This window comes from Emiliania huxleyi (genome assembly GCF_000372725.1).
Source record: "Emiliania huxleyi CCMP1516 unplaced genomic scaffold EMIHUscaffold_407, whole genome shotgun sequence".
In the NCBI taxonomy this organism is placed as follows: domain Eukaryota; phylum Haptophyta; order Isochrysidales; family Noelaerhabdaceae; genus Emiliania; species Emiliania huxleyi.
The window spans coordinates 46,906-59,782 of NW_005198921.1; the positions used below are offsets into that span (position 1 = coordinate 46,906).

A 12,877-nucleotide genomic window follows, 5' to 3' on the forward strand; every position below is an offset into this window, starting at 1 on the left:
GAAAATGGGCAAAAACGGGGTGATTTCGGTCATCCGTCAAAATATCTGAAGATCCTAATATAGGATGCTCCCCAAACCTTGCTCAGCTGATCCAGCCTGGGGGGAAGGCCAGCCCTGGGCAAAGAAACCAGCACCTCATCAGTCTCTTCCCTGAGCGTCACAGCTCGGTGATCGCGCCGGCCGGACACCACTGTAACGTCCGTTCCGGGCATTTGAACGCGACCTTCGGGGGCAAAGACATGGGCTCTAGGGCTCAGACTGGACTCCTCTTGGTCCCTTCTGATGCCCTAGGCCACACCTGGGCCTTACCTGGGGTTCTAGGGGCCGGCCAGGGTTTGCCTCCCTAAAGGGGCCCGGAGGACCTTAAAATCCCTGTGTGGTGGCGGCGTGCCGTCCTCCCATCCCTCCTCTCGAGGTTCTCGAGGTGGATATCCTTTGGCCGCGTTGGGTAGCGAGGATTGGTCCTGTAACCCGAGCCACGGAGGCGTGTTTTCTGGCGGCCGACCGTCAGTGCACGGAGTTGCCACTTCTCCGACTGCCCCGGCTAGTTCCCGAGGTCGTCGGGTGTGACCCCTTCGTCCCCCGAGACCTAGCGCGGGTGGGTTGGAGGGGGCTCGCCCCGTTCCTTCCCATCGGGCCGCGTGAGCGGCCTCGCCTCGCAGATTCGTTTTTCGCGCCTGGGTCAGGCGCGCGGGGCATCCCCCGGGTCGCTCGACCAGCGATCCGAAGAGTGGCCGCTATGCGAGGGAAAGAGCGGGGCCCACGGGGTACGCCTCGTCCGGCCCCCTCCGAGGGGGGAAGGGAATTGTGGGGTCCCCACGGGCGCCTCTCTTCGGCCCTCCCGAGGGGGGGAGGGGAGCAAGGGGGTGGGGGGGTCGGGGCGGGGGGCAGGGGTCTCGGATTTCATGGGTCTAATACTTGCCTTTCGGGGAGGGGCCTCGGTTACGGCGAGCGCAGTGGCGCGCGCCCTACGTCTTCCCCTCCTCCCCAGAGGCAGCGAGTAGGCAGCGAGAGGGGGTATCGAGCGCCTATGTATGGTTGTGGTAATGTTGACGGGCGTGGGTGGTTGGGTGGGCGGGTGGCGGGCGGGAGGGCGGATGGGCGGGAGGGCGGGCGGGTGGGCGGGCGGGAGGGTGGGCGGGCGGGCGGGGCGGGGTTGGTGTCTAGCGTCAACAGCCGCCGCAGCGCAGCATCAGCAGTAGTAGTGTAGTAGCGGCAGCAGCAGCAGCGTCCTGCGGTGTCTAGCTCTTTCAGTCTCCCTGGTCCCTCCCTTGACGTCTCTGTTTTCTTTCTTTCTGCTTTCTTTCTGGTGTGCCTGTGATAGTTAGGACTAGCACGCGCCAGTTCGCACCTGTGTCGAGCCTGTCTGCTAAAAGAAAGAAAGAAAACGGACAACCCAAGGGAGGGATGGGAGGACGGCACGCCGCCACCACACAGGGATTTTAAGGAGAGGGGTGTGGTGCGCTAGCCGTCGCCCACCCTTGGGCGTCCGCCTCTTCCTATCTCTCTTCGCAGTCTCTCGCCGATTCTCGCTGCAACCTTCATGCCACCTCGCGGTCGTCCCACTCTCGTCGTTCTCTCCCTTGTCGCTTCTTCTTCTGTCGCGTCGCTCTCCTCTGCCTCGTTCTGCGACGCCGCCGCCGCCTGCCGGTCCCTTGTTCTCGCTGCTTCTTGCGCCTTTCGGCGCAGCTCCGTCCTCGGCTGACAACGGGATTTCCACTGGTTCGTCCTCCTCGGAGTCGTTCTCCCCCTCTTCCTTCACCCGTGCCCAGTGTTGTGCGAGAGAGTCGCTGTAAAATTCTTTCGAGGCCCGGCCAAGCAGCCGTATTTGAATATCTTGGTGACACGTGTGTTACAGACAGGGGCTGGGATCCACCCATGAGAGCGCCGCCCATTTTACTCACCTCCGAATTCTCGCTACCCAACGCGGCCAAAGGATATCCACCTCGAGAACCTCGAGAACTCACCTCCGAATTCTTTCGACTGTTGACCGAATGCGTTGCCATTGGCGACGCATTGGCCAAGCAGCCGTGCCGATCAGCCATACGTGCGGCGTTGCTAGCCTCGCGCCGAAACGGAAATGACCAACCTCGGCGCGCTCGACCTCGACGCGATGGATTATGATCCGGAGGAGGACGACACGGAACCGTCGCCACACGGCAGATTCCTTCGCGGCGCGGCGCGTCCGGGCTCAGCTTCTGTGCGCGCATGGCACGGCGTCATCCCTGCACAGCACCTCACGCCGCTCAAGGCAGACGCCATGCTGCTCAAGGAGAAGGCGCCGGGCGAGACATTCTGGATCGACGCCGAAAGCACGCCGCGCTGCTCGCTCGAACAGCTCGCGTTGGCGGTCCTGCGCTTCCACGCTGGCAGCGAGGTGAGCGCCGACTCTCCGCCGGTGCGCGGCGCCGAGTTCTGGATCCAAGTGCGCGGCTCTGACGGCTCGCCGACCATCGCGCTGCACTGGGACTCCGACGAGCTCCACAAGCGCGCGAGCGGCGAGCACCTTCCTCCATGGCTGGCGACCGTCACCTACCTCGGCTCGAGCGGCGCGCCGACAGTCGTCCTCCCCGCCGTTGCGGACGCGCACGGCCGTGCGGTGCGGGCTGGCGCGTGCTGCGCACACCTCTCGCACCCGGTGCCCGGCAAGCACCTCGCGTTCGACGGCCGCCTCTTGCACGGCGCGCTGCACGACATGCAGGCGCCGAGCGCCGCGCCGTACGTGCGCATCTCGCTGCTCGTCAACGTCTGGCTGGGCCACCGGCCGGCAGAGGCCGCGACGCTGCCGCCGCAGCTCGCCGCGTCGCTCTCCAACGCGGCCGTCGCCCACTTTGGGCAGGCGGTGCAGGCGGTGCCCGTGGCTCCAGAGGCGTCCGCTGAGCCCGACGCGGCTGGTTGGCGGAGTCTCAAGGTCGGCTTCGTGCCGCGGCGCTCTCTCTGTGACGCCACGCCCGGCTGGCGAACTCTCGGCCTCGGCTTCCCGTTCTTCCACCCGCCACTCCGAGTGCGTGGCTTGCCGCCGCCGCCCACGCGGCCAGCTCGAGCTGACCCCTCCGACGCGCCCCACGTGCCATCGCTGCTCATCGTGCGCACCCTCGGGCTCGAGTTGCCTTTTGGCGACGCGCCCGCGCAGCCGCCGCAGCAGCAGCCACCGCCACACCCCCCGCCGGCCTCACCGCCCCCGCCGGCGCCGGCGGCGGTTTCGTTCATCGAGGCAGCTGCGGAGCTGCGCTCCGCCAACGACTGGATCGCCACTCGGGCGCTTCGTGCGCTGCTGCCCCGTCTGGGCACGCACCTGCGCGACGGCGACGGCGGCAGCGGTGCGGGCAAGACGCCCAGCGGGCAGGAGGAGGCGGAAGCGGAGGAGGGTCGAGACGAGGGCGCGAGTGGCGACCACCGCTGGATAGGCGGCGAGCCCGCGCTCCTCTACCTCGCACGCGAAGGCCACGAGCTGCAACGGCTGCAAATTGTTTTGGCCCACCACCGCGTGTGTTGAGATGTGTGCGTCACCTTCCCGTAGGCCTCGAGGCCTGTGCCCTCGCCGCCCTCGCCGCCCTCGCACCGCCTCGCGCCTCGCATCCCGGCGGCGCCACACCCACCGGCGGCGCCACCGCCTCCGACGCCGCCGTCTCCACGGACAATCTCCAAGGCAGTGCAACTTCTCCGCCATCGGACCAGTGTCTGTCTGGACACCAACCAGCTGCATGGCACGACCCTTGCGCCGCCGGCATCGACGCCGAGGACGCCGACGGCTTCACCGCGCTGCACTTTGCGGCAAACATGGGCTTGCGCCGCCTCTCTGCAGCGCTGCTCGCTTGCGGCGCGGCAGTCGACCGCAGTACACGCGACGTGAGCTCCCTTCACACAAAAACACAACCACGGACCCAAGACGCACAAGCACAGACAGTCGAGAAGGGAGAGACAGCGGCGACAGTCAGAAGTCAGCGCTGGGTCCCAGGGCGAATGCGAGGACGGCCTCTAGTGTGAGCTCTAGCTAGTGAGCTCATCGCTACTACATGCAGCGAGTTAGGAGCTCCCTTGAGTTAGGTGAGCTCCCTTCACGAGCCCGGAGGGCGAACGCCGCTCCACCTGGCGGCCGCCTCGGGCCAGAGCGCCATCGTCTCTCTCCTCCTGGCCGCCGACGCGCCGCACAGCGCAGAGGACTGGCAAGGGGCCACGCCGTTCCAGATGGCGTGCCGCCGCGGCCACCACGCTGTCGCCGCCCAGATCTCGTCGTGGGCAACGCGTTGCGGCGGCGGCGCGAGCGAGGTACCCACCGAGCAGGAGCTACGCGGCCTCGAGCTGGTGGAGGGGATGGCGGTGCGGGAGCGCGCGAGGCGGCGCCGCTGCATCGACGGGCGGCCTCTGTTGCAGACGCCGTTCACGCTCGACGGGCTGCTGAGCGACGACGGCTGCCGCAGTCTGATCGCCGCGGCGGAGGGCGTCGCGGCGCGCCGCGGCTGGCTGTCGTCCCGCCACCGCTACCATTCGACAGTCGACATGCCACTACACGTCGTGCCGAGGGCTCAGTACGCGGCACTGCGCCCTAGAAGCTGCGTGTGCACACGCGTTCTCGTCCTCCAAGTACCGCTCGAGAGGACGCGCATTCGGCTGTACTTGGCCGTACTCGGCCGTGCTTCTACTGCGTGTGCGTGTGCTTCAACTGCGTTCGCCCTGATGCCCGCGTCTCCACCGCAACGTAGGCGCTGCGCTCCCTCCTCGACGGCACCGTGCTCCCGACGATGCGCCGCCGCTACGCCACCGCGCCGCTCCGCATTCGGGAAGCGTTCGTCGTAAAGTACGAGGCCGCTGCAGCTCCACCTCCCGCCGACGGTGCGCCCGCCGACGCGCAAGGGACGCACGCGACGGCGGCGGCGGCGCCGCGGCAGGCCGGGATCCGTAATCGCACAAGCCGCCCCCCTCTCTGTTGTCTGCCTGTGTGTGAGACTCTCTCCCTTTCCCTCTCTCTCCCCCTCTCCCTCTCCCTCTCTCTCGCATTCGCAGCTAGTTCATCTCCCTTCCCCCCTCCCTCTCCCTCTCCCTCTCTCTCTCTCGCATTAGAGCAGCTAGTTCACGACAAGGCGGTGAGTACCTGTACTTGGCGGCACCGCGGCAGGCGGGGCTGGGCATCCATAGAGACGGCACGCTGCTCAACTGCGTGCTGCTGCTCTCTGACCCCGCCGACTTTGACGGGGGTGGGGGCAGTAGTAGACGCGAGTAGGCAGTAAGGCAGGAATAGTAGTGGGCAGGAGTAGCCAGCAGAAGACAGCAGTAGACAGCAGTGGGCAGTAGACAGCAGTAGACAGCAGTAGACAGCAGTGGGCAGTAGGCAGTAGTCGGCAGTGAGGCAGGGCGAGGCGGAGGGGGGCGGCGAGGGGGACGCAGATGGTGGAGGCGAGGGCGAAGGCGGTGGATGCGGTGAGGGCGGGGGAGAAGGCTCCGGAGCGATTGCACACATCCCGGTGAAGTCGACGCACTGATATGCGGTGCTTTGCAGCCAGTAGACAGCAGTGGGCAGTAGACAGCAGTAGACAGCAGTGGGCAGTAGACAGCAGTAGACAGCAGTGGGCAGTAGACAGCAGTAGACAGCAGTGGGCAGTAGACAGCAGTAGACAGCAGTGGGCAGTAGTCAGTAGTCGGCAGTGAGGCAGCAGCAGGCAGCACCCCCGCCGATTGCCTAGAGCGTCCCAGTTTCCGCCTCATGCCTCGCCGTCTGCCTCGCGCCCTACCGCCTGCCTCACACCCCCTGAAGGCGGCACCGTCTTCGCGCCACCGCTCGACCGTTGCTACCGCGCTGGCCGCGGCGATTGCCTCTGCTCGTGCGGCCAGCTGCCGCACGGCGCCGCCGCAGTCACGCGCGGCATCCGCTACGTGCTCATCGTCTTCATTGATGAGCTCGTGTTTGACGACGCTGCCGTTGACGACGCTGTCGTTGGCGAAGCAGCGTCGCCGCCACCACCGCCCCCCTATCTCCCCCCCTCGCTCCCGCTCTCGTCCCCGCCTTCGTCCTCCGCCTCGCCGGCCGCGGACGCCCTCGTCGGGCAGCTGCGCGCTCTCGTCTGCCAGCACGAGGCGGCGGCAATGTCTCTCGAGGCGCTGCACGCGCGGGTCTCGGAGTTGGCGGCGGAGGCTGCCGTCGGTCAGACGGCGCTCATGGCGATGGCCACATCAGGTGGCGTCACCACCACCCGCACCACCGGTGGTCCTACCGCCGCGCCCGCTTGCTCGCCCTCGTCTGATCTGAGTCACACTTCAGACAGAGCCTTCCTCCTGTGATCGCATCACACACACACACACACACACACACACACACACACACACACACACACACACACACACACACACACACACACACACACATCCCTCGAGCCAGCCGATGGCGTCGCCGTCTAGCTCGCCAAGCTCCGCGCCCTCCAGGAGTCCGAGCGCCGCCCCCTCTGCCTCGCCGCTCACCGCAGGTGGCCTTGCGGGTCTGGCACCTCTGGGTGCGGCGGACGACGCGTCTACGAGCGGTGCTGACTGCGGCATCAACGGCGCCGCACTCGCAGAGAGCGGCCGCGGCGACGACGGCGGCGGTGAGCGCGAGACATCGGCGGGTTGGATGGACGCGGCGGAGCGGGCGGCACGTGGATTCTCAGCGGATGAGACGGTGGTGATGCCGCTGCCCAACTTTGATGACTCCGATGACGACGATTGATGTGGCCAGAGCTGTAGTGGTGGTGGAGTCGGGAAGGAAGGGAGGTGTGAAGGGAGATGTGTCGTTGTTGCTATTCAACTGACCCAGCCTTGTGCGACGGCGACCGGTGCACTGCAGTGTGCAGTTTCGTGTGTGTTCGCCTCCACGACCTCACGCCCTTACGTCAGTACTCTAGACCCATAGAGGGTGCGGTGCGTCCAGGCATCGCTTCAGTGAGGCCAAAGTGAGTTTATGGATGTGTGAGAACACGGTACGGGACACGAGGAGGCACGCGGACCAACTCGTCGGTGACGTCTCTGCTGCACGCCTGACCCGCCGTGCGAGCCGGGTTAGCGTGTGGCTTGACCCGGCGGAACCCGCGCTGAAGTTTACTAAAAGACTCACAACACTCAACAGGTACGTAGGACATGGAAGAAAGAATCTCGACGGCGGGTCGGCTCGCTCAGATACACATCATTCTCAAACAAACGTAGGTAGGCATGACGCGGATCTCGTAATACCCCTTGGCATATTCGGCGAATAAAATTCGGCTTGCCCTCCACAGACTCCTCCTTGTACTCGCGCAGCTGGTCGGCAAGGGGAGTCCTTCTCGATTCCTTGGCAATCAAGAAGGCAGGCTTCTCGTTGAAGATCCCACTGTAGCAGCTATCCCACCGTAATTGGCATCCGTTGAAGGTCACAGTGCGAGAGTAATTGGCTGGCGCCTCGCAAGGGCTCGATCCGGACTCAGAGTCTGACCCCTGCGCGGGCAAGTATGTGGCCAAGGCGATCAAGGACCCACACTGTGGGACCTCGCCAACGGCGGTCGCGCCGACTTCAGGGGCAAGCACAACTCGCTGTACAACTACTTGTCCGCTCCAGGGCTGAGCATCAACGTGCGCCTGGAGGAGGCGCTCTACACCCTACGTGACGGGCAGCTGCTTGTCAACGGCACCTTCATGACCGAAGCCCACGTTGGCACCCTCGTCGCCGGCAAGACGCAGGTGGGCCCTCGCCCTGTAGCCCCTCTCCCCTAGATCCCCGACCCCTGATCTCCCCTAGATCCCTGACCCCCGATCTTCCCCCTCAGTGCAAATGGGCATACGTCAGCTACATCGCCTCCGAACTCAATCAGCAGAACTGGGCCTGGGGCAATGTCAGGGGCTCCTGCGGCGGCCACGGCTTCCGACTCGGGCCCAAAATGGAGAAGAACTGCAGCGGCGTGCGCACCTCGACCAAGAGCTCCACCGCAACCATCGCAATCAACCCGTTTGGCACCAACACCGACTCGGCGCCGTGGGAGCTCGTTATCCACGGCGACCATATCCACGACCGAGTCGCGGGGCCGCTGCACCGGCTCGACCTCGAGCTCTCGTACTCTCCCCGCAGGAAGGCCCCTCTCATCGCGCACGGTCTGATTGGCCAGAGCTTTGCCGACTCCTCTCCGCGTGTCGGCCGACTCGACGTCTACCCCGAGGCGGGCACCTTCACGACGTCGGCGCAGGCTGAGGGCGCCATCGAGGGCACGGGCGAGATGTACCAGGTGCCCTCGCCCTTTGAGACCGACGGGGCCTTCTCGCGCTTCGAGGCAAAGAAGGAGGCCCGGCTCGTTGCGCGCGCCACGTCGCTTGAGGTGGAGCCCGGCCAGGACATGACGGAGGCACGGGAGTTTGCGCGCCGCCTCGCCGAGGAAGCCACGGCGTGCCCACCGCCGCCGCCGCCGCCGTCTCGGCCGTCCCCGCCGCCTCCTCCGCCTCTCCTCTCGCCGCTGCCGCTGAACCCGGGCGAGGTGAACATCCCGGCCACAGTCTTTGTCCTTGAACTCGGCGGAGCGGGCGGGCGGCGGTTGGCCGATGTCAGCCAGTACAACCCCACCCGGCCGGCCACCGAGTTTGTCCTTGAGCTTGTGGACTCGAACGCGCTCAAGAGCGCCGTGGTGGCCGCGCTGGAGGCGGCTAACGCCACGCCGCTCCCCGCCGTCGGCCAGATTTCCGTCGAGGACCTCGGCAACGGCAAGGTGAGGGTGACTGTCGAAGGGGATGTTGTGGATGCTCTGGGCGAGGGGAGCTTCCTCGTCTGCAGGAGACCTACCCTTCGGCCGAGATCAGCGAGCAGCCAAAGGTGATCACCATCACGGTCGCGCCGCCCCCTCAATCGGCACTTCCGGCCCTGCCGCCTCTGGCTCCGGGCGAGCACATCTACTCTGGAGTGACGATGAGTGGGACAGTCCAGGCAGCGCTCTTCGACGAGGGGTACTTGCGCAGCACCTTTGCCGCGCTGCTTGGCATCTCGGCGGCGCACGTGGTCCTGTCCGCAACGCCTGCGTCGTTGCCTCAAGTCATGCCGCTCCTCATCATCACCTTGGCGACCACAGCTGAGGCATTGTTCTCTGACCGAGCGTCTTGCACGCACCCACTGCGTTCGACAGCGCAAAGTCACCTGAGCCCAGAATGGAGTGTTTGAGGAGCTCCACTGCAACGTCGGTGCACAACTGAGCCTCCATCGACCACAAGGCGGTGCTGTTCAGCAAAGGCCTCTCAAAAAAGAATTCTTGAAATACAAGCCTCTCTCACAACACACTGGCACGACAAGGGCGCGGACTGGCGCGGACTGGCACAGGTTAGGCAAGGTACATGTACATGTATGTATGTAGAAAGATGAACAGAGGTACACGCTTACGAAAAAAGAAAACGCAGCTTTCTTGGCGCCTGCCACTTTCGCGCTCCTCAAAGCACTGCTGCAAGACGCATCAAAAAGCACGATGCGTAGCAAGCGCAAGCGTGAAAACCTCGACAGTGGCTGCACGAGCCGAGAACGAGAGGAGGCACTGAGCGACGTCCCGGTGAGCTTTGCCGAAGTGTGGCGAGCAGGCACACTGTATGATGCGGCGGCGCTGGTCAACGGTGAGCCGCATCGAGCCTTTCTGACGGCGTCGTGCTGGCAGTGTTCTTCAGAGGCAACGCAATTCGCTCAATGTGAGCGGTTCACCTGACGGCTGACCGGTGTGCCGTGAGAGGGAGGGATGTCTGTTTGCTCTGCCCCGTCGAGAGCGATGACCGATGTGCGTCACACTGACTGACATTTGACTGTCTGACTGATTGGTTCCTTTCAGTCTGGAGAGAGTGAGAGGTGGGAAGGAGTAGGCATCGGAACAGTTCTACAAACTCACACAACGATCTGATGTCTCACCGTTCAAAAAATTGGAACAGTTTTCTCGTTCGGCCCCCGAACTTGCAAGTACACAACAAGCTCACGTCTGACACTTCAGACACACGTTTTTCAGACATCAGAGGGAGCCTCGCCCTCACCGCCGCCGCAAGTCCACCACGCGCGCGCTGCTCCCCGTGTGCCACTCCACGTGTGAGACATGCTCGTAGACACCGTTGCCCGCCTCCTGCCCGTTGCGCTGGTGATCGGGTGGAAGCCCGTCTTGCGGCAGCGCTGCACTTCGCGCAGCCCCGGCGGGTTCGGGTGGCAGAGCCGGAAGACCCGACCGACGGCGAGCTGCTGGGCGAGAGGACGAGGGCGACAGTCTCGGGAGAGGGGGGAGGGGGGGGGGGGGTCAGTCAGGGGTCGTGCGCGCGAGGGGGAGACAGCGAGTCGACCGGCCATGTAAGTGTCGCCGGAGCTATCGAGCCAGGCCTGGTGTGGGTTCAGCTCCGTGGGGGTAGGGGACGTTGGCAGGGGCTGCGGGCGGGCAACACATAAAAAGAATTCAATTCTGCGACCGCCACATCGACCGCCGATGCTCACGCACCGGCTGCACCCAGAGCGCGCTGTTGGTGGCCGTGCGTGCCCCGGCGCTGCTCCCGCCCTCCTCCTCCTCCTCCACGGCACAGGCGACACCGAGGAGGGCCTGCTTCCTCTAGCGACGCTGGCGCCGGAGGGCACGGTCGTCGCCTCGCTGCGCGCCCCGCTCCGCGCACCGTATGGTGGCTATCGCTGGTTCGAGGGGTACAGCTCCGCGCCCGAGCCGCGGGCGCTGGAGAGCAGCATCGCCGCCGCGACCGACATGCTCTTTGACTTCATCGAAGCGGCGCCAGAGGCGCTCGGGACAGACCCGGCGCGCGTGTATTTGCTCGGCTGGTCGCAGGGCGCCACGATCGCGTGGTCCGCGCTGCTGAGCAAGTGGCCGCGGCCCTCCTTCATCGCCGGAGCGCTCGCGCTCTCCGGCCGGCTGATGCCCGAGCTGCTGCAGCCGAGCACACCGCTGGGGCAGAGGGCGGCGCCGCGGGAGCAGCTGCGCGGCGTGCCGGTGCTGGCCACGCACGGAGGGCAGGACATGGTGACGCCCGTCTCGTATGGCCAGGCTAACGCGCGCCTGTTTGCCGACTGGCAGCGGGGCGGCGAGGGGAAGGGGGAGGGGTCGCTGTCGTTCCACGAGCTGCCTCACGACGGCCACCAGTTCTCGCGCAAGTGCCAGGAGCTCGCGCACGACTTCCTTTCTCAGCACCTCGCTTGAGCCGCACGCGAAACGATTTGCTGCGTGTATGCTTTTGGCAAATTTAGAAGCGACACAACTCAAGTTGCGCTCAGGAGCTCACCGTTGACCAGCGCCGCCGCATCATATAAAGCCGTGCAGCGACGATGAGCGAGACAGTGTGTGCGCACACCTGGCTCGCCACACTTCACGGCAAAGCTCACCCCGGGACGTCGCTCAGTGCCCCCTCTCGTTCTCGGCTCGTGCAGCCACTGTCGAGGTTTTCACGCTTGCGCTTACGACGCATGGGCCATCGTGGATGATGGTCTTGCAGCTGTGCTATATGAGAAGCGCGAAAGCGCACTCTCAAAGCGGCAGCGCCAACAACACGGCTGCGTTTTCTTTTTCATTTCCTTCTTTCCCCCGTCCGGCCTGGTGTGTGTGTTTGTGCTCACTCACCGAGCCTGGCCTTTCTTCGCCTTTCTATCTAATCCAATCCAATCCCCCTTGCGAGGGGGGGGTGGGGGTAGTGTCTTTTCTCCCAGTAAGCTAAAAGTACGTACATTAATGTTAGGAGTGAGTTACACTACACGTCGGGGTTGCGTCCATGACACCCAGCACGACCAAGACATCCAGTACGATGATCACGCACGGAGAGACTCCTCCCCCTCCCCACGAGGCGAAGGACGTCGTCGTCGACGGAATTCCTGTCCAGATCGGCCCCAGCGTCTCCGAGGAGACCGCGAAAGCGTCATACCAGGACCAGCGGCTGCGTCGGCGAGGTGCCTTGACGCTCCTTGCGCCGCTCTGGACCTGCTTGATCCTTGTCAATTTCCTGCCCGAGCACCAGCAGCGTCCTCTAGAGGTGACAATCTACGTGCTATCGGGGGCTCTGCTTCTTGGTGGTGTCGTCTTCCTGGCCACCTGCCTGACGCGCATGTGCCTCACGACAAACTGGAAAGACAGGGCCGCCGCCACGTTTGGCCGCAGTGGTGGAGCACTCAGCTCCAACGCAGCGTGCGCGATTTCCTCGCTCTTCGTCATGGTCGTTGGCGCTCTGGCGTCGACGTGGGCTGCCGCGTCGCTCGCCCTGTTTGGAATCTGGAAGCTGTTTCTCGAGGACGAACACTCCTGCTCCGACATTGGCACTTGTATTGTATTCATTTGGTATTCATTCATCATCGTTCCGATTCGATTCCTCGTCATTGTATCCCCTTGTTGGGCCCTTGCTTCTGTCATCCAAGCGGTCGCATTCAAGTACGTCCGCTGGTGGCCGTCTGTGATGGCGCTGGTGGGCGTGGCAGCAATCGGGCTGACGCTGGACGTCTGCCTGGACCCGAACTCCCCTCTCACGCCTACGATCGGTTTCGTCGGCAAGACATACGAGGATGCCTTGATTGGATGGCTCACATTGAACCCGCCGCCGCCGCCGCCAACGCCGCCGCCGCCGTTGCCACCGTTGCCGCCTGGCGTGTCGTTGCCGCCTCCACCGCCACCAGAGTGCTGTTCGGCTCTTTGGGGGGTCTGCCTGCGCTACTGGCAGGGGGGAGAATGCGTGAGACCCTAGCAAGGGTTGTGGGGTGGGGTGGGGATGTCGGGGTGGAGAGTGGGTGGGCGCCGGGGTGGGAGTGGTGTGACTGCTCCTGTGTGGTGCGGGCGACGGCTTCTGAGGAAGCCGTCGCCCGCGCCTCGCCTGTCGTGAATCGTGTCGTGCGACCGCCTTTTGTTGTAAATTCTTTGTAAAATTCTTTTCCACGGAAGAGGAGGAGGAGGAGAGTGAG

The 12,877-nt window shown here is 64.8% G+C and overlaps 3 protein-coding genes across 3 annotated transcripts; all 3 read left to right on the plus strand.

The window, feature by feature from the left end:
* Nucleotides 1-3,729: 3,729 nt before the first annotated feature.
* Nucleotides 3,730-4,230, plus strand: EMIHUDRAFT_47108 (hypothetical protein; the record flags this gene model as incomplete). Its single annotated transcript, XM_005769915.1, has 2 exons — nucleotides 3,730-3,849; nucleotides 4,066-4,230. Coding segments are annotated over 2 exons (285 nt in total), but the record flags the coding sequence as incomplete, so codon positions are not given.
* Nucleotides 4,231-10,421: 6,191 nt separating this feature from the next.
* On the plus strand, nucleotides 10,422-11,138 carry EMIHUDRAFT_244051 (hypothetical protein; the record flags this gene model as incomplete). The annotated part of the gene is made up of 1 exon (XM_005769916.1): nucleotides 10,422-11,138. One exon carries the CDS (start codon nucleotides 10,422-10,424, stop codon nucleotides 11,136-11,138), a length of 717 nt encoding a protein of 238 aa, XP_005769973.1.
* Nucleotides 11,139-11,663: 525 nt separating this feature from the next.
* Nucleotides 11,664-12,412, plus strand: EMIHUDRAFT_244052 (hypothetical protein; the record flags this gene model as incomplete). The annotated part of the gene is made up of 3 exons (XM_005769917.1): nucleotides 11,664-11,672; nucleotides 11,776-12,303; nucleotides 12,401-12,412. 3 exons carry the CDS (start codon nucleotides 11,664-11,666, stop codon nucleotides 12,410-12,412), a joined length of 549 nt encoding a protein of 182 aa, XP_005769974.1.
* Between the last annotated feature and the right edge of the window lie 465 nt (nucleotides 12,413-12,877).